Source organism: Phascolarctos cinereus, unplaced genomic scaffold (assembly GCF_003287225.1).
Source record: "Phascolarctos cinereus isolate Bilbo 61053 unplaced genomic scaffold, phaCin_HiC Scaffold_4;HRSCAF=312, whole genome shotgun sequence".
Taxonomy (NCBI): Eukaryota; Metazoa; Chordata; class Mammalia; order Diprotodontia; family Phascolarctidae; genus Phascolarctos; species Phascolarctos cinereus.
In genome coordinates, this window is record NW_027555847.1 from 377,257,194 (window position 1) to 377,278,953 (window position 21,760).

The 21,760-nt window shown below is 40.5% G+C and overlaps 1 protein-coding gene across 1 annotated transcript in view; it reads left to right on the forward strand.

Moving 5' to 3' along the window:
- ST8SIA5 (ST8 alpha-N-acetyl-neuraminide alpha-2,8-sialyltransferase 5) overlaps positions 1 to 21,760 on the forward strand; it is a 148,070-nt gene that overhangs the window by 16,613 nt on the left and 109,697 nt on the right. The window contains 1 exon segment of the mRNA XM_020985769.2: positions 20,357 to 20,467. Coding sequence (XP_020841428.1) covers positions 20,357 to 20,467 — 111 coding nt within the window.

Below are 21,760 nucleotides of genomic sequence, written 5' to 3' on the forward strand. Positions count from 1 at the left end.
CTCTGGCCAAACCTCCATCCCTGGGGTCTTTCCTTGGATCTTCTCCAGTTGCCCCAGGAGAACCATTGCTCTGCCCCAACTCTTGTTTACTTTTGCCACTCTGTGTTCATCCTGAGTCACTATTTTGTCTTCTTTGTGGAGGAAATCTGGAGAGCTTGGAATTTTCTGACCTGCTCAGCCATCTTCCCCAAATTCCCTCCATATCTGTAATTTCTTATAGCACAGTAATATTCCATTATTTTCATGCACCACAATTTGATTTGCCATTACTCCATTGGTGAACATCTACTTTGTTTCCAATTCTTTGCTTCCACAAAGAAAGTGCTTCTGGGTCTGCCTCTTGGGTTAAACAGGCCAGGCCTTTGAATTTCCTTGAAGGCACCATTATGTTCCCCCAAAGTCTTCTCTTCTCCAGGTTAAACATCACCATTTCTTTCAGCTGTGCCTTGCAAGGTTTATTCTCTTATGCTCTCACTATCTCAGTTACTTTCTTCTGGATGTTCTTCTGTTTGGTTAAGCCTTTTCTAAATTTGTGGTTCCCTGAGTCGAATGAAGTGCTCCAGCTGTGTCCTGACAAAGGCAGACTGCAGTGGACCTGTTCTTTCCCTCCTTCTGGACTCTGCGTGTCACTAGAATGGCATCAGCTGTTTGGTTGTCATACTGCTGACATTAGCCATTTTTGCCCCATCCTGTCAGTGTGAAGTTGAATTTTTAGATAGGAATGTAGAACTTTATAATTGTCTCTATTAATTTCAATCTCCTTGATTCAGTCCATCATTCTAGTCTATTAAGATCTTTTCATATCTGAAATTCTGACTTCCTATATGGTAGCAGTCTCGCCAATTTCTGTGTCATCTGAAAATCTGACAAGCATGACATTTCTGCCGTCATCAAAGTCACAGATAAAAATGATGATCAGCACAGGACCAGTGACATGTCTCTGTGTCGCTCTACTAGAAACTTTCCTCAAATTTGACAGGCTCCCATTAGTGACTACTCTTTGGATCTAGTTATTCAACCAGCTCCAAATCCACCAAATTGGGCAATCTCTAGCTTAAATGTCTTCATCTTATTCACAAGCATGGCAGAAGAGATTTTGTCAAATGCTTTTCTGAAGTGTAAGTATATTAATCCTACAACCATGCAGTCTTTTAATGACCTACTTAATTTTATAAGTGATGATAAGTCATTCCTTTAATAATGTATTCTAAAATTTCACCAGGAAGAGGAATTGAACTTAGGCGTCTAGAGTTTGTGAGCTCTACCTAGCTGTTTTCCTTTTGTGAAAACTGGGAAAACTTCTGATCTCCTTCAGTCTTGTGCCACCTCTCTCATTCTCCATGACCTTTTTTTAAATTAAATCAAATTTTTTTTTTGTTACATTTGCATTTTTGGCTACAATTTTAAGTTCTAAACTATCTCCCTCTTTCCCTCGCCATATGGTACTAGAGAAGGTCAACATTTGACGCAATTATACACATACACATACATGTAAAACCATCCTATGCATGCTTTTGTTTATCAGTTCTTTCTCTGGAAGTGGATAACATCTTCCTTCATGGGTCCTTTGTAGTTGATTTGAGTATTTATAATTCTCAGAATAACTTAGCCCTTCACAGTTGTCATTTGAACAATATTGTTGTTACCATATACAATATTCTCTTGGTTCTGCTCATATCACTCTTCATTATTTCATGCAAGTCTTTCTATGTTTTTCTAAAGTCAACCAGCTCATCATTTCTTACAGCACAGTAGTATTACATCACAATTATATTCCACAACTTGTTTAGCCATTCGCCAATTGAAGAGCATCTCTTCAATTTCCAGTTCTTTGCCACCACAAAGAGAGCTGCTATAAATATTTTAGTACATATAGCTTCTTTTCCTTTTTCCCTGATCACCTTAGAAAATAAACATAATAGTGGTATTGCTAGGTCAAAGGATATGACAATTTTATAGCTCTTCGGGCATCTCCAATGATCTTTCAAAGATCATTGATAGAGGTTTAGCAATAATGTAGGCCAGCTTTTTCAGAACCCTATCTCATAGTTCTTTCAGGTCTGGTCCATTGTCCTCAATGAGGGCAATTAGATGCCACTTGACCATTTCCTCCCTTATCTTGGGTCTCCATTCACCACTAACCATTTCTGTCCTTTCCTCTCTGGTTCAAAGACTATTCTCCTAGGAAGTGAAATACACTGAACTACTTCTAATAGATCTCTAATCTCACTGACATGGGTTCTCTCTCAAATGGTGCAGATCACAGCCAGTTCACATTCTCTCATCCTGTGTGACTATTGTTTATGACTCTCATTAAGTCTAGAATACCCAACATGTTGAGGGATGTTCCTTTAGGTCTCAACATTACATGGGTTACCAGTACGGCACACGGGCCATCCATCTTAGCCATCTCTTCCTACATGATTGGTCTATCTCTTTGATATTAATAGTACAATAGTATTCTTTGCTATTGATAGTATATTAATACGCTTTGCTTCTTCATGTGTGTGTTTTTTTGTTGTTGGTGACATTCTGCAGGTAATTTATGTGTACTATGCATCCCTCTATTGCTTCTTGGGTGGCCCACATATTTTGATTCTTTGAAGGTTGTGGTATTTCATGATTCACAGCTGTAAAGCATCACTTGGAAGACCATTGGTGTTAATAGTTGAGTTTTTTTTTAGTGAGAAGGCTGAGGTCCTGGAAGGAGCTTCACAGTTTTCCAAGGGCAGTATGGCTGCTCTTCTTCCTTTTGAATTCGAGGCCCAGTTCGTTGTCCTGAAGTATCTGTCCAAGATACATGGATTGATAGACTAGTTCTATGATTTGTCCATCCAACTGTATATATAGCCTTAAAGTATTCTTCATTCACTTACTTTTACTTATGTGGATATTGGAACTCTTAGGTGGCTGTGAATTTCATTATGGAGCTTGCTGCACTTGGCAAATGTCACCCACTAAAGGGGGCATGTAGAGGACCCCATCAAGTATAGGGATTCTGATCTCTATTTGACCTCTTTGTTGGCATCATAGGTCCTTTCTTTTCTCCCTCTATACTATTGACCAGCTCCTATGATTTCAATTGTCGTCTCTATGCTGATGATTCTCAGATCTACTTATACAGCTCTAACATCTGATCTTTAGATTCTTATTTCTGACTGCTGACTAGACATTTCATACTGTATGTCCTATAGGCATCTTAAGTTTAACCTGTCCCATACTGAGCTTGTCATTTCCCCCCCAAAATTCTTGCCTTTCCAAACTTCTTTAATATTGTTGAAGGTACCACCACCCTCCTAGGCACCTAATCTCATGACCTAGGTGTCATCTGGACTCCTCATTCTCTCTCATCCCTCAAATCCATTCTGTGGCCAAGTTCTGTTGACTTTATCTTCATAACATCTCTCACATATGCCCCCTTTTCTCCTCTGACACTGCCACCATCCTGGTGTAAGCCCTCCTCACTTTACATCTAGACTATGACAATGGCCTACTGGGTGTTCTTCTTGCCCCACTCTAGTCCATCCTCCACTCAGCTGTCAAATTCATCTTCCTAAAGCATAGATTTCACTGCCCCCCCATCAACTCTAGTGGCTCAAGGAGCTCACAATCTAATGGAGCAAACAACATGCAGACATCTATATCTTTTGCCTTTCTTCATATCCTCAACTCGTAGCCCAGTGCTTAATAAATACCTATTGACTCACTGACATCTTTTATAGCAGTGACATGTCTCCCTGTTTTGTTCTTCATTTGATATTAATAATCGAAGGATAAGTGAACAAAGTTAGCTCTGTTGATTTTTAACATTTATGGGAAGGAGAAGAGAGTCTTTAAGACTATGTTTTTCTTCAACAAATCAAATGCTTTTGGGGGTGGTGGTAGGTATTCGATATTATTATTATATTATTTGGGAGTCATTATATTACATATTATATATATTATTTTCTTTTATTATATATATTTTTAAATTTTTAATGTTTTTTTTCCAATTAACAGAAAATTATTATCTCTCCTTTTAAGGTTCCTCACCCCACTAAAAAAAGAAAGAAAAATAAATCTTTTGTGACAAATATGCATAGTCAAACAAAATAGATTCTCCCATTGGCCATGTCCAAAAATATATGTCTTATTCTGTATCTTAAATCCATCACCTCTCGGATAGGAGTTGGATAGCATGCTTCAGCTTGGGTCCTCTGGAATCGTGGTTATGTTAAATCTTTCAAAGTTGTTTTCCTTTATGACGTTGTTGTTTTATAAATTGTTCTCCTGGCTTTGCTTATGTCTCTCTGCATCAGCTCAGATGGCTACTTCTTTGAAACCTCCCCTTTCATCATTTCTTATGGCGCAATAGTATTTCTTACATTCGTATGTCATTATTTGTTCAGCAATCAAATGAATGCTTATTTCTAGTGCCATGTTAAATGACCATAGCTCGTGCACTTGAAGACAGGTCAGTAGAAACTTTTATTCAGGAGCACAAAATTTTTTAAGAAAGAAATCTCCCTGATCAGAGCTTGAAAAAGATTTTACACACACACACACACACACACACACACACACACACACACACACACACACACACACACACAAAATATATATGTTTATATATATACATTTTTTAAAAGGAAAAACAAGTAATTCTCTTTGCACTCACCTGACAGGCAAACATTTGCTCTCATTGTGTAACTTTATTATTATTATTTAGCCTATGACAAGACTATCTGCTTATTAGCCTAGCAGTGAGGACCAGGGCAAGCAGGATTTGTGCACTTTTTTCTTTCTTTTTTTTCCTTAATTTATTTTGATTTATCAACAATCACTTCCATATGCTTTTGAGTTTAAAAATTTTCTCCCCCTTCCACCCCACCACCCTCCCCAAGGCGGTGCACAATCTGATATAGGCTATACATATACATTCTTATTAAACATACTTTCACATTAGTGATGTTGTAAGTAAGAATTATAACCAATAGGAGGAACCATCAGAAAGAGGAAACAAAACTCAACAGAAGAGAAAAAAACTAGCAAATAGTATACTTGGATCTGCATTCAAATTCCATAGTTCTTTCTTTGGATGTGGATAGCGTTTTTCATCATGAGGCCTTTGGAGATGTCTTAGATTCTTGTATTGCTGGGAAGGGTTAAGTTTATCAATATTAGTCATCGCGCAACGTGGCTATTGTTGTGTACGACGTTCTCTTGGTTCTGCTCACTTCACTCAGCATCAGACTGTACAAGTCAGCCTGTTCATCATTTCTTATAGCACAATAGTATTCCATTACATTCACATACCACAACTTGCTCAGCCATTCCCCAATTGATGGGCATCCTCCAAATTTCTAATTCTTCACCACCACAAAAAGAGCTGCTATGAATATTTTTGTACATGTGGGTCCTTTCCCCATTTGTATGATCTCTTTGGGATATAGCCCTAGAAGTGTACTTGTTTCAAGAAATATATGCGACTCCTCTTTTTTGGTGGAATGGAAGCCAGTTTCTAAGATGTCATTTACTCATGCTAAAAAAGAGAGAAGAAATGGTCTTCTTTCTCTTTGCTTCTATGACAGTCACATACAATAGACACAGTGGTCCAGTGGATAGAATGCCAGGCCTGGAGGCAGGAAGACCTGAGTTCAAATTTGGCCTCAGACACTTACTAGCTGTGTGACTTTGAGCAAGTCTCTTAACTGCTATTTGTCTCAGTTTCCTCATCCGTAAAATGAGGATAATAATAAAGCACCTACCTCCCTGGGTTGTTGTAAGGATCAAATAAGATAATTGAAAGCACTTAGCACAGTGACTGGCATGTAGAAAGCACTATATAAATGTTATTGTAAGGTTTTTCTTTTTCAGTTGTGTTTGACACTTCCTGACCCCATTTGGGATTTTCTTGGCAAAGATACTAGAGTGGTTTACCATTTCCTTCTTCAGCTCATTTTTACAGATGAGGAAACTGAAGCAAACAGGATTAAGTGACTTGCCCAAGGTCACACAGGTAGTAAGTATCTGAGGCCAGATTTGAACTCAGGAAGATGAGTCTTTCTGACTCCAAGCTTAATGCTCTACCCACTGTATCACCTAGCTTCCCTTATATAAATATTATCTATTATTGTTATTCTACAGGTCAGGTTCAGTTAAACTCAACAAATATTTATTAAGCTTACTGTATGCCAGGCAACATTCTAGGAGGTGAGAATGCAAAGACAAAAACAAAATAGTCCCAACTCTCAAGCTTTAACACTTTCCTGGGGGATGCAACGAGTACACCAAAGCATATGCAAAATAATGCAGTACAATTTTGAGAGGGTGAGAGTGTTAACAACTAGAGGTATCTTGAAGGACCTCATGGAGGAAGTGGCACCTGAAATGTGTTGGGAAGGAAGCAAGTGAGTAAGCAGAGAGCACCAAGGGGTGGAGGTGAGAGCCAGGGCATCCCAGCTATGGGGGAAACTGCCTGTACAAGGGCATGAGGTCGAGAGATGGACCATCCTGTAGGGAAACAGCTAGGAGGCCAGTTTAACTAGGATGGAGAGTATATGACGTGAGTCACAGGAAGGAAGACTTGAAAGGTTGTGGAGGGAAGCAGTTTTAATAACATCCTTCATTTTTTCTTCATTTTTATTTTTCTGATTGTGTGTTGATTTGAGCCTTTGTTCTAGGGAGTCAATGGTACAGATAACTGAGTTGAAAATGAGAGGCATCTAGGTGGGGCAGTGGCTAGAGCACTGGTCCTTGAATCAGGAGGACCTGAGTTCTAAACTGACCTCAGACACTTACGTACTGAGCAACATCACTTACCTCCAATTGCCTCACCAAAAAAGAAATTGATTCTCAAATAAGTCATTAATCATTTAAAAAGAAAATTAAAATACAATTTGTATATCTTTTGTTGTATTATCTGCTACTTGTCATACCCTGTGCTTCCTGAAGAATACTTCAGCATAAGCATTCAGTATTAGTATTTGGTAGAGGTATCACTTCCACGTACTCCACAAGCCTCTGACCTTTTTAATTTCTTCCTCCTGAGCCATATTTTCCAATATATTTTTCTACCACTTTCCCCATGTCCATTTTAATACTAAAGGTCACTGAAAATCAAATTATATCTTGAATTAATTCAGAGTATCTTGTTGAATTCTTTATAGAATTTTCTTCTTCCTCATCTCCTACAACAGATTGTAGTATATAAACTGAAATTATCTTTATGGTGGTCTTTTTTGCATTGGCTTATCATTTGTACTGTAAGTGGGGGAGATGATGAAACACCCTCCTAAGTTATTCTTATCAGTGCTTTTCAGTGCACAGTGAAACCAGCTTCTTTATTTGACAATCCAAGGAGAACTCCCAAGCCATGCTTCTGTTTATCTGCAATGTGTTTATAACTTGTGGTTTCACTTATAGTGAGAATGCTAGTATTTATGATTCAGTTCCTCAGAAGTTCTTAACCTTTAGTGTCCTGGACCCCTTTGGAAGTCTGGTAGAAGCCCATTGACCCCTTTTCAGAATAATGCTTTTAAATGCATAAAAGAAAATACCTAGGATTGCAAGTGGAACCAATTATACTGAAAAACAATGATCAAAATTTTTAAATGTTCATGGATTGAAGATCTTAACCTTTTTGGTCCTTGAGGAAGGCTCTTTCTTTAGAGTATTAACAAGATAATGGTCTAAAAACAGTGATTCTTAGCATCCTCTGCTCCCTTCTCTGGCTTTTTGTCACTGTCATGGAAGAAGGCCTTGGAGCTACATAGAACTGAAGGCTGTTTCATAATAGTCATAATAACAGCCAGCATTTATATAGTGCTTTAAAGTTTGTAAAGAATTTACAAATATTACATCATCTGATCCTCACAAGAACCCTGGTGCCACTACCCCCATTTTACACATAAGAAAACTGAGACAGAGGTTAAGTGACTTGCCCTCTATCCACTATACCACCTAGCTGTCTAAGGACCATGGAATCTTTCCTGACTTGCAGCTTAAGTCTTTTGTATATGCAGTTATTTCTGTTAGAATGTGAGCCACTTGAGATTAGGGGTTATTTTTTCTATTTGTATCCTGAGGGCTTAGTACAGTGCTTTGCATAATATTAAGTGCTTAATAAAATAGATGCTTACTCATTCATTCTTTTTGTTTGTTTGTTTGTTTCATGGGTTGCCATGGCTGAAAAAGTCATTATGTAGTGGACGTCCAACTAGTGAGGAGCTTCTCCATACTTCACTAAGCTAGAACTGAGACATTAGACATAATCAGTCCTTAAAACCTTTCCAGAATGGTAGAACCTGAACCTTGTACCCCATTGGAATAACCTTGGAGAACCCAGAATGACCTCTATGTGATGATGGGACGTCGGAGGTAGCACTTTTGTTATGGTTTGAAAGGACAACAAAAGCAAAGCCAGAGTTAAGTAGTTAAGCTTTCTCACCACCATTTATCATCCTCATACTGTCCATCCTGAGCAGTGGCAAGCAGTCCAGTCCCCTCTTTGTTTCTCTTCTTGACCCCAACAGAGCTGAATAACCTCTTTTTGTTGTTCTTGGATAACAAGAACATTGTCAGACTCACTCTGGGCTTTAGTGTTTCTAACAGTAGTCTTAGAGGACTATACTATCATTTTGTATTCCTTCTAAGTTTTTTGCTTGTTTCATTCTGCATTTGTCCTTTAAGAATCTAAGCTGGTTGAAGAACTCTCTTTTTGTCCACTTTGGTCTTAGGCAATTCCTTTTTGTCCTCCTTAACGGAATAATTTTTTCTTGTGTCTTCAGAATCTCATTTCTTGAGTGCTTCTCAGCTTCCCACTTAGATTCTCCTTATTATAAGTCCAGTGCATCCTCCACTGTGTACCCACTATATCTCAACCTTGAAAAAAGCCTAATATTGTCATCGTTGTAGCCAAGAGATCTTTACTGACCACTTCGGACACATTCTACAATGTGTAGGAAGAACTGGATGGGGAAGAGGTTGGAGGCAGGGAGGCCAGGAAAGAGACCCATTGAGTTAATTTGCAAAGATTTCCTAATGGTGTCTTTGCAATGCCTTGGCTCATTCCATGGTTTTAGATGATGCTTCTCTCCTCCCAGCTGTTCCCTCTCATCCATTGCCCCCCAACTTCCAGTGCTTCTCATGAAAAATTCCATAAGGTGTTTCTTTTCTTTTTTTACCCTCTGAACCTCAGAGCCTTATCTTTGCTAATGTTTCTCAGTTCCCTCTGGGTCTTTACCTCCTGCCATCCCTCACCTCTCTAGACTTATAGTCCTTCTTATCAATACTTCTGGGATCTGTTTTCATCTTTGTGGATTCTCTCTTCAGGGATGCAAATCATGACCCCCCTATGCCTCAGTAGACTTTGTGAGTAGTTTTGATTAAAAGAAAAATGGCCTAGTTGCCAACCTCTAGCCAATGACCCTTTCTGAACTTAAGTAGACTGGTCCTTGGACAACAGATGAATAGTCAGTCACTGGGTCCATGAATGAAGCCTTTCTAGGCTGGCAGGATCTGCCAGAGGTTGTGTCCTGGTGATGTAAACCAGAAAACCCAGGCTTACCTGCCATGATGGGGAGAACTTTAGAGGAGGAATGGAAAATATTGAAAGTCGCTCATCCACTTAAACACTTGAATTGAGTCTCTTCTCTTCCTTTCTTTCCTTCAGAGTGGTCCCATCCTGCCTAAGTCTCAAGGAATCTTTCCTTTTGTACTGAGTGGAGGGTACTTCTCCCTGTGCTGGCCACCAAATTTGTCCTTGAATTAATTAAACCATTTCCATCTCCTCCCTTTCCCTAAGCTCTTCCATAAGCTCAATGAGAAAAAAAAAAGTACACATACTTTTTTTTCCTCTATAGAAAAAAATAATAATTCTGAGTCAGAGAGTGAGTCAGGAGCAAGAACTGGCAAGGAACACTCAGAACCTGGTAATTACTTCCATAAACCACCACTGAGAGTCTTTCACAGCTGCTGTGGCATTTCCTCTTTCATTTGGGTGTGAAAAGCTGAAGCTGGGAGGGGGTGAGAAGGGTAGGCGAGAGGAAGAGGCTAGCTCCCCCAATTCCAAGTTTAGAGCAAGTCACTGGAGGTAGGGTTTTGGGGTATCTAAAATATGCCAAAAGCTGGGAGCAGGAGGGTCCTGGTGCTAGATTAACCTGCTACGGTAGTTTTTACACCAAATCTCCAGTGACTTTGGGCAGGGCATAAGTAGTAGGAGTTTGATGCATACGCAGAGGATCACCGGATCTCTGGCAGTAGGAAGCGTGGACGCTATCTGGTCCAGCATGCACTTGAACAGAAATCCCCTCTGCCCCATTCCCAGCAAATGGTCATCCAGTCTCTTAACAAAACCCACAGCATTGGGAAATCTACCACCTCCTGAGACCACCCATTGTGTTTTTGCACAGGGCTAGTTGTTAAGGAAATCCTCCTATGGAGCTGAAATCTGTGTCTCTATGAAGCTGAACTATTGTTTCTGCTTTACACTTTCTTCTTTTGGGGCAGCTAGGTGGTGGTGATGGAGTCCTGGCCCTGGAGTCAGGCAGACAATCAGGGCCAATATTACCCATCTGTGTAGATGCCACCCTGAGAGTTTAAGTTTAAGGCTCTGAATGTCATAAAAACACAAATACATGCTGGCACAGGTTATACTTCAAGCTGCTCTCAGTCTTATGCCCTAAATGGTAGAGTGACCGACAGAGGGAGAGGGCATCAGGAGGGGAGAAAGGATACAGTAAATAGAATAGAGGGCAAGGAGTTCCAAAGACCAGTTTTTGGAGAAGCTTGACACTTTTCTGAGAGCGATCACAGGCTCAGATCAAATAAGGTGAGCACATAGGTGGTGCAGTGGATAGAGGGCTGGCCCTGAAGTCAAGAAGACTCATCTTCCTGCGTTCAAATCTGGGCTCAGACACTTCAAGTTCAGTATGATTCAATGAAGGAATAAGGCAGCCCAAAAATGCCTAATGTGATCTTAATAACACAAGAACTTAATATAAGAACTTCCTTAACAACTACATGGGGCAGTTGGAATCAGGAAGACTTATCTTTCCGAGTTCAAATCTAGCCTCAGATACTTCCTAGTTGTGTGACTCTGGACAAGTTACTTCACCCTGTTTGCCTCAGTTTCCTCATCTGTAAAATGAGCTGGAGAAGGAAATGGCAACCCACTCCAGTATCTTTGCTAAGAAAACCCCAAATGGGTTCATGAAGAGTTGGACACAATTACACAACAACAACAACAACAACAACCATTTAGACACTTGAAGAGAACCATTTTTCTCATTGAGACAAAGGAGGTGAATGAGAACCAGGAAGTTAAAATGAATTTTCTAAGACCACGCTGCTAAAAAGTGTCAGAAGTAGGATTTGAAACCAGGTCTTCAAACCCTGGAGCTAGAGCTCTTTCCATGCTTCCGTCCTTAATCTTTCAGTCTTTAAGGTCTTTTCCAGCTCTGGCATTCTATGAAATAATGTATCTATAAGCACTTTGAAAAGCACAAGGTATTCCTGTGGGTATTATCCTTTTTGGGATTGTTACTCCATGAGGTGGTTACTCCAAGAAATTGAAAACTTCTGTAATAAGATTCATAAGAAGCAGTGTGGGTTAGTGGAAACAGTCTTAGAGCCAGAAGACCTGAGTTAGAATCTTGGCCCTAACATCTCCTTTCCATACTGGAGGAGTCACTTAATTTGCTTAACCATCCATTTCCTTATCTGTAAAATTGGAGATAATCATTCTTTCACTACCTACCTCACACAGGCAGGATAAATTTAGTAGATAAATCCCAGGAAGCTGTGTGAGGCACAAAGAAATTAAGTGACTTCCCCAGGAACACAGCTAGTGTCAGAGGAGGGATTTGAACCAAGACATTCCTGATTCCAAATTTTTTCTTGTTGGGAAGAAAATGATACAGGAACAGGAGCTTTTAACTCCTATTAGCTGTCAGTGTTCATTCAACAAAAATGAATTAGGCATCTACCTGGTGCAAGGCCTCATGCTACTTGCTGGGGATACAGGGATAAATAGCAAAGTCTCTAACATAAAGGTTAGATAATTTGTTATTAAAGACATGTTCTTGTCCATTGAGATTAGTATTATAGAAAGAAAGACCATAATATTCCTAACTGGAAGGAACCTTTGAGATCATCATTTTTAAAAAATTATTTTTTGCACTTAATAGTATTTTTTTTCAAGTTACATAGATAGTTTTTAACATCTATTTTTGTAAGATTTTGAGTTCCAAACTTTTCTCCCTCCCTCCCTTCCCTCTCCCCTCCCCAAGATAGCAAGCAATCTGATATAGGTTATACATGTACAATCATGTTACATGTATTTCCACATTACTCATGTTGTGAAAAAAGAATCAGAACCAAAGGGAAAAACTACAAGAAATACAAAACAAAAAGAGTGAAAATAGTATGCTTCAATCTGTATTTAGACTTCATAGTTCTTTCCCCAGATGTGGATAGCATTTTCCATCATAAGTCTTTTGGAATTGTCTTGAGTCATTGTATTGCTGAGAAGAACTAAGTCTATCATAGTTGATCACCCCACAATGTTGCTGTTACTGTGTACAATGGTTTCCTGGTTCTCCTCATATTACTTTGCATCAGTTCATGTAAGTCCAGGTTTTTCTGAAATATGCTGCTCATTAGTTCTTATAGCACAATACATTACATTCATATACCATTCCCCAATTGATGGGCATGACCTCAATTTCCAATTCATTGATACCATAAAAAGAGCTACTATAAATATTTTTTGTACATGTGGGCCTCTTCCCCTTTTTTAAGAAGATCATCATTTTAAAGGAAAAGAAACTGAGGTCAAGAGAAGGGAAGTCACAAGTTAGTAGCAGAGTCAGGTTCTGGAATCTTGACATTGCTCCATGCCATGGAAGACAATAATGTTTATATAACTCTCCTCTTGGTGTCCTCATTAAAGACAGAATCTTGGGTTCTATGGCTCTTACTGTGGTGTCTGATGGTGGATTATAGGGAGCTTTCTAAGGTTCTTAAGTAGTGTAGAGGCACCATATTTGATAATGGATTGACATTTGACCTAGGTTCTCTTGTCTGGGTGGAAGCACATTCAGCCTGTTTCGCCATCAATGAGCTGGACATTTTGAGGCTGGTAATAGGTGGCCTTCAGAATTAACTTGGATTATTGTAGTCAGCCTTGGAACAAGGGCCACCCCTCTAGATCTCAATCCCTTTCTCATAGAGCTGGAGGATAGGGGCAGAAGAGGTAACCCACAAGATCAGCAGGCCCCTGATAGATTCTGATGCTTAGTCCCTATGAGAGTAATAATATAAGAACCTCTCACCCATAGATTTCATATATGAAATCATAGCCTGAAAAAAATTCAAAAAATTCAATAGCTATTCTTCCCCTCTTCGTTCTTTATGTTTCTGATCTCTGCATATTAGCTATTTGGGGGGCTTTACACATTGGGTACACATACAGGAACCTTTAACTCCCTTGGAAGAAATCATATCACCTCTCTGGGTCTGAGTTTACCCATCTTTTGAAAGGAGGAGTTGACTTAGATTCTCTAACTCTCTTTGTAGCTCTAAATCCTATGAAATGCTTCTTTGGGTTTCTTTTCTTTTAAAATACATTGTTATTGATTCCTATTATTTTTCACCATAGTCATTTCTGAATATATTGCCAGCCCCATGCCTGAACTACCCAGGAAATCAGTTTAGCAACAAGAACTGATATGATATTCTTGTTGGACAACTAATATTTTGCTGCTGGAGTCTCTTGTCTCCTGGGAAAAGGGATGTTTGTTTCATTATCTGTTGCCTAGGAATGGTACTGGTTTTTATGATTATTCTCTCACGTTCTGCTTATTCCACTCTGTATAAGTTCGTATAAATCTTTCTGTGTTCCTCATCTCATGATACACAATAATATTCTATCCCATTCATCTACCATATTCATTGGGCTGTTTTTCAATTAATGATCCCTACCTGGATTTCTTTTCCCCTTAAATGTCCTATTCAGAGAGTTGAACATGGTGGTCATACTCATGTGGCTCTCTCTGTTGTATGGATTGAAGGCTTCTCTGATGGGAAATATTGTTCCATCATTAGAATTTTGTTTCTTTGGTTTCAGTGCTTGTCTCTTTTAAAATGCAAATAACCCTGGGAGAGTTATAAACTTAGATTTGTTCATACCTCCTATCCATTTAATTTGTTGGAGTTATTACAAAGGAAAAATCAACAAGTTTAGGCAACAGATTTACATAGAAAATGAGAGAGAGTGAAGAGTTGAGGATGACACCTAGGTATGAGGCTAAGTTACTGGGAGGATGGTGGTACCCTCACCAGTAATAGGGAAGTTAAGAAAGGGGGAGAGTTTTTAGAAAAGATAATGCATTCAGTTTTGGACTTATTGCATTTAAGAAATCTATGGATATCCAGTTTGAGATGTCCAGTAGGGAGTTGGAGATGAAAGACTGGAAGTCAAGAGAGAGGTTAGGGCTGGAAAAGTAGATTTGGGAATCAGTAGCATGGAGGTGATAATTGAATCGATGATAATTGGATCCCTGTGAGCATATGAGATCACCAAGAGAAACAGTATAAAGGGATAAGAGAAGAAGTTCCAGGACAGAACCCCTTGGGATACCCAAAATTAATAGGAGACCTGGATATAAAGTACAGCAAAGGAGACTGAGAAAGAACAGTCAGGCAGGTAGGAGGGAAATCAGGAAATCTAGAGATAAGAGAGTATCAAAGAGAAGAGAATGATCAGTAGTGTCAAAGGTTGCAGAGAGATTAAGAAGGATGAAGTTTGAGAAAAGGGCATTAGATTTGGCAGTTAAGAAATTATTGGTAACTTTGGAGAGATTAGTTTGAGTTGAGTGATGAGGCTGGAAGCTAGACTGTAGAGAATTAAGAAGAGAGTGAAAAGAAAGAATGTGGAGGCACCTCTTGTAGATGGACTTTCCAAGGAGTTCAGCAACAAAAGAGAAGAGAGATATGACATGATAGCTAGTGGAGAATGGATGAATAAAGTGAGGGTTCTCTGAGAATAGGGGAAACATGGGCACATTTGTAGGCAGTAAGGAAGCAGCCAGTAGACAGGAAGGAATTGAAGATAAGGGAGAGAGTGCGGATGATAGAGAGGGCAGTCTGCTGGAGAAGGTGGGATGGGATGGCATCACTTTCACATGTAAAAGGATTGACCTTGTCAAGGAGAAGAATGCACTTTTCATGTGCAACAGGAAGAAATAGTGGCAGAAGGCATCTGGGTGGTGTAAGACGAGGAGGTGAGATGAGAGAGCTGTCAGCCAATGGTCTTAATTTTTCAGTAAAATGTGATGCAAAGTTCCCAACTGAGAGGTGGTGGTGGAAGGCAGAGCCTCCATGGGAAATTTAAAGAGGGATGCAAAAATTTGGAAGAGCCACTGTGATGAATGGGTGAGTGACTTAATTAGGTAGGCATAAAAGGTTTGCCTGGCAGTAGTGAGAGCCTACTTGAGTCAACATAACAGGAATTTGTAGTGGACCCAGTCAGGATGGTTTGATGATTTTCTCTAATTTCATTCAGCAGCACTTGTGTGGATGGTGGGAGTGATCCAAGGCAGAGGATTTGCAGGGCAAATTCGGGGATAGGATAAGGGGGCAAGGGACTCAAGAGAGGAGGACAGGGTAGAGTTGAACTGGTTCACCAAGCGGTTAGGATGGGGAGATATTTTTGGATAGAGAATCTCTTTAAAAAATCACACTGTGTAGGTGGCCCCCTACTCTGCCTATAGGTGAAATCCAATGTCCACTGTCCTTTTAGGAAATCCCAGGCTTTTGAAGCTACAAATTATGAACAGTTGTGTACCAGAGAAAGTTTGAAAGTTCTGTCTCTGCGACCACAGCACCCTCACTGTTTCTAATATTTTAATCTGCAATAAGATGTCTGACTCACACCTCTCTTGTTGCTCCTCCTTCCTTTTGTAGAATTGTTCCTGAGCCCTGTAAGATGCTCTGTTTTTAGTTCCCTGGTCACACCCCTGCCAGAGTGCAGATGAGGTATAAAGCATTTGAATGGAATTAGGAGTGTTGAGTTCTAGGACGTTGTGGTATTTCCTGATCTCTAAAAAACAACAAACAAACAAACAAACAAACACGCTTTAAAGCCAGCTCCCACTTGCTCTGCTACCATGGGCACGTTATTTGCCCTCTCTGGTTCTCACTATAATCCTCAAATTCCTATTAAGTGTCTAAGGTGCTACAGGTTCAACGGATGCAAAGAAGTACGAGACAATGTCTGGTCTCAACATCTTTTTGTCTAGTCAGAAAGTCAGGACACATATACATAAAGAGATAAATAAAAGTATGTGGGTGATGCCAGATGAGCAGTATGAACAATAAATTCTGTGGGGATTTGGAGGAGGGATTCTATGGGTGGGGATGAGTAATGGGATTTCAGTGAGATCTCATGCTAGTCCAGGCCAGGGTCTTAGGGGCCTTTAAACATTGTTTTATTTGTCCGCTTCACTTTACAGATGAGGAAACTGAGGCCCACTGAGGGGAAGTGGCTTGCCCACGGTCATACATGAAGCAAGTGGCAATGCTAAGATTTGAATATACTTTCCTTCTTAGTGGGGAGGGGGGAAGGAAGTGGACAGTGGGGAGGGAAAGAAGGAAGATTTTTGATGACTGAAAAAAAAAACCTTAAAAACAAAACAAATGCAGGTCTTCTTATGCCATATGCTGGGCTCTTAAGATGGATAGAATTAAAACAAGTGGAGAGGGCATTTCAGGCATTGAGAATGTTGTGAATAAAGGTTTAGAGGTCAGAGTGCATGTAGCATATTTAGGAGACCAGTAAAGTGATCAATTTTGCAGGAATCATGTGTGGGTCAGTTGTGTGACACAAGGTCGGTTGGGTCAGATAATGGAAGTTCTTGAGTTCCAAGTTAAAGAGATGGGACTTTATCCTGTAGGGGAGCTATTCAAGTTTTCTGAGCAGGTGAATGACATGATCAAAATATGCTGTGTGAGCACATTGGGCAGGTGATGGTGTATAATAATATTAATGAGTTCATGTTTACTGTATATAGTACTTGACAAAGTATTTACACAATACTTTCCTCATGACAATGATATGCACAGGTAATATCAATATTATTATCCTCATGGAATTGTTTTTCCTTCGAAAAGGAAGGTTTTTCTTTTCCTTTGACTCTAGGTTAGATACTCCAATTTCCAGATACTTTGTAGGTCAGAATCTATTTGAAACCATGGCTCCCAGGCCTCTACCAATGAATTTATTTTTCAGCCAGAGGTCCTAAATGAAAAAGGAAGTGAAGAAAACATGATGAGAAAGCCATTGTAACTCCACCCCATCATAATCCTCTATTCTAGGCAAATAGAATTGTTGTTGAGTCATTGTGGTCACGTCCGACTCTTTGTGACCCCATTTGGGGTTTTCTTGGCAAAATACTAGAGTGGTTTGCCATTTCCTTCTCCAGCTCATTTTACAGATGAGGAACTGAAACAAACAGGGCTAAGTGACTTGCCCAAGGTCACACAGATAGTATCTGAGACCAGAGTTGAACTCAGGAAGTTAAATCTTCCTGTTTCCCAGCCCAGTGCTCTATTCACTGTGCCATCTAGCTGCCCAAAGTAAAATAGAATTGGTAGAGAAGGCTAAAAAGGCCATATTTCTTTGTTGCATTTCCCCTCACCCACACACCACACCCTGATCTCTTCTGTGTTTTTCTACCCTCATTTTTCCCCCTTTTAATTTGATCATTTGCTCTAGACCCACGGACACAACTGTTCAGTGAACTCCTTGTTCTGAATCTTCCTCCAGAAATATGGATTAGCAACTGTTCTACAACTTAAACTCTCAGAGAGTCAGTTGCCTTTTGCACTGAGAGGTTTAAATGACTTGCCTGGTCATATAGTCAATATGTGTTGGAGCAGAGACTTGAACCCAGATCTTCCTGACTTTTAGGCTAGTTTTATATACTCCTGCACACTGATTCTCTATACTCATTTTACAGATTGCTAAACTGAGAGATTAACTAACTTGCCCAACTAAGACTGGGATGTGAGTCTCCTGACTCCAGATTAAGTGCTCTTTTAGGACCTAATTGGTGGCAGAGGCTAGCTAGGAACCTTTTACTATAGCATGCAGCTAGCTTCTAGTTGTTCCTGGCCCTGTGTTCCAGAAGGAGGCAGGCAGGGAGAATTAGGAAGTTACCATTGGTAAAAATGATTCCACAACTTGGCACAAAGTAATTTGCGATTAAAGGATGCTGTGGCTATTTTGGTCCCAATGGACGTTAGTCACTTCCTCGGCATTTGCCATATGCTTGGTTTGTCAGTCAGTTTTTTCCTGGGTTACTTGGGGACATGTGGTATACTTGTTCAGGATCCTCTTGGCCCTAAATTGGGCTCCAGCTTGGGGGTTCCATGTAGGATACAGAAATAAGAGTCGGGTCCTCTGATCTTGAATGTCCTGAGGTTGAGAAGGGGAGTCATCCACCACCCTCAATTTCAAGGCTTCCACGTGCATCAATAGAGAAGTTGGCTTCCCAGTTGGTAGGCTCTGAATGTCAGGAAAGGCTTCTTTGACCTCAGATATCTCCTCCATTATCTTGTTCTTCTAGTGCCTGAAACGTCACCGTTGGAGATTCATTCATCTGGTCTGAGAATTCATAGCATTTATAGAATATATGTGGGACGTTGATAGACCTTATCTAGTCTAACCCCTTTATTTTATAGATGAGAAAATGGAGGTGCAGAAAGGTCAGGTGATGTGCTCCAGGCCACACAACGAGCCGACAATAGATTCGGGGGATGCCTGTAACCCTGGCCTAGTTCTCATTTAAATATACCGTGTTGCCTCCCTCATACATTTAAAAACCTTAACGATCTGAAAATAGCATTTTAAAACAGATCGACTCCAGTTTGGGGCTCTCACTTTACACAGCTGTATATAGTGGATTCTAATTTCAGATCTTGTAGATGAACCAAAAATGGTAATCATAGATGAGGATATGATGGAATTAAAGAATTTCAAAATATTTCTGGGTCCTGATTGTGTTGGGGAAGAACAAGTAGGAAAGGACAGAGCAGGAAATGGTTACACAGCCTTGGTAGGGTAGTTATGGGTCTTTTACCTTATTCCTCTTACCATGGGACCCTGTTGGGTTCTCTCTACTGTCCTCATCTCCTATCTCCATACATTGGCACAGTCAGCTCCTCTCTTCCCCATTCTCCCGAGCCTCAGGCCCATTCTTATCATTTCTCCACGTCTTAATATTCTTCTGTTCCTTTAAGACAGTAGGAGGCAGTGGATAAAGCGCTGGGTTTGTAGTCTGGGTTTCTGAGTTTGAATCCTGCCTCTGCCTTTTATTACCTATGTGGCCTTGGATAAGGCATTGAACCTCTCTAAGCCTTCATATTCATCTTCATCTTGGACTTGTTGAAGTTGAGATGTCTACAGGACATTTGGTTTCAGATGTCCAAGCTGCAGTTGGTGATGTGTGACTAGCTTGGGAGAGAGAGACTAGGGCTGTATGTATAAATCTGGAAATTATCTACATGAAGGTAAATCAATCTGTGGGAGCTGATTAGATCACCAAGAGAGATAGTATAGAGGGAAAAGAGAAGCTGGCCCAGGACAGGGCTCTGGGGAATACTAATGGTTAGTGGGTGCAACATGGATGAAGAGCCAGCAAAGGACACCAAGCAGGAGGGATTGGAAAGACAGACGAGAACCAGGGGAGTGCAGTATCATGGGCCTCAGTTTTCCCATCTGTAAAATAAGGTGATCTGAATTGATGACCTTTAGGATTCCTTCTATTTCTCAATCTATGTTGGGATCATAATATTATAGATTAAAAACAGAAAAGGCCCTGTGTCATTAAAGGTGAATATATTTGAGTCATAGAAAATGTATTTGGTTATAGATGCAGAGATGGACAAATTTGCAGGCTTCTTCTGAAAATCGAGAATGTATTTATTTTAGAACATTGGTAGAAATGTGTCTGGTATCTAGACCGGAGGGCACAGATCTAGGGAGCTTAATTTATATGTAGACAAATTTCTCTGAATAATGAGATGGAAATTAAAACATAGTGCCAATTGCACTGAGCCGTGCTGAATAGCCGTTATCTCTGTGCTTTTGTTCCCTCCTCTGTAAAGTGGGGTTAATAATTCCCTGGCCAAGCAAATGTTTGTGAAGGGCTAGGTGGGGTATAAGATGCTGGAGAAAAGTAAGGGATTATTATGAAACGTATAACCATGGGGGATGTATGGCATCTGCCCTCGCATATGGAAAAAATGTGACTCCAGCTGAAAGAGTTAAGCCAATGAATGAGATAAAATATCACCTGCCTCATTTTCTTATCAGAGGACTGCAGTTTAGCTGGCACAGTGGGGAGGAGATGGCCGACTGGACCAACGGGTCCTCTAATGTCACGGAAGACAGAACATTGCAGAGCAGCAGTGACACCAGCACCAGGTACAGACCCAGCTACAACTACAGAGGAGGGGAAAACATTCCAAGTGGGTTCTGCTGCTTCCCTCCACCCTGCCGGTCCCCAGAGCTGTGCTCCAGCAAAGAAACAGGACTGCCCCAGGGGTTCAGACCAAATCAGGCCCTTACTCTGGTAGTAGGATGCTCATCTTCTTATCTTCCTACTGCTCATTTTTTTTTTTAGGCAATTGGGGTTAAATGACTTGCCCAGGGTCACACAGCTAGTAAGTGTCAAATGTTTAGTCTGAGGCCGGATTTGAACTCAGGTCCTCCTGACTTCAGGGCCAGTGCTCTATCCACTGTGCCACCTAGCTGCCCCTAAATGGCTTTCTTACTGCTTTTTTTTTTTTTTAAGGCATCCTCTTCTTGTCTTCCAAAGGATAAGGGCTGGGTGAGATTGAAGTGGGGTATGTAGAGTCAGTCCTTAGCAAAAAGGCAAAGTTAGTGGTTTGCCTTTGGTTTCTCCCCTAGTCATTGTTTTTTGGTGACCTTCCTGGACTTTCATGGTATAGTTCCCACACTATTCTCTCTCCTGCCCCAAGATCTTCCCAATCATTTCAGGTTCCCAGCATCCCATATTGGCTCCCCTTCCAGCCAAATAGACTTACCTTTAGAAGAGACTTTAGTATCAGTAACCTGGGCCTGAGTGTGACTGAGTCTCTGTGCTCCCTCCCCAAGGGGTTTGTTTTTTAAGTGTCATCTAGCTCTGAGTTAAAATTCCACTTCTGCTAATTACTATCTGTGTGGCCTTGGACAAGTCACCTGATTTACTTGGGCCTCAATTTCCCCATTTGCAAAATGGGAGAGGGATGGGTTTGGAATAGATAGCCTCTGAGGTTCGTTCCATCCCTAGATCTGTGATCCCATGGTCACCAACCATGGAAAGAAAAGCTCTGTCTTCTAGTAATGGGATTTTAAGTACCATGGAGCAGATGGGAGAAGGTTGTTTCCCATATCCCTGAAGTGGGGGAGCCCACTCCACCCCTATACAGCGCTGGCCCTGGGGGCAGCAGAGCCTTCCTGAGAGAGTAAAAATCCCGCAGAGCTAAGTGTGCCTTTCCTTGGTCTGGTTTTCTACCTGATTCTATAATTAGTAAATAAGTGCGATGTGTATATTTAGGAGTCAATTAAAATTTAATTCTCGTGGAAAGAATATCGCACTCCATCCTGAATGCATTATGGGGAATTTGTGCTTAAAAGACGAGTTGTGTTCAGTGGAGATGCACGTCTTGGGGAGATGCCAAGAGAGCTGTGTGAGGGAGATGCATCCAAATATAC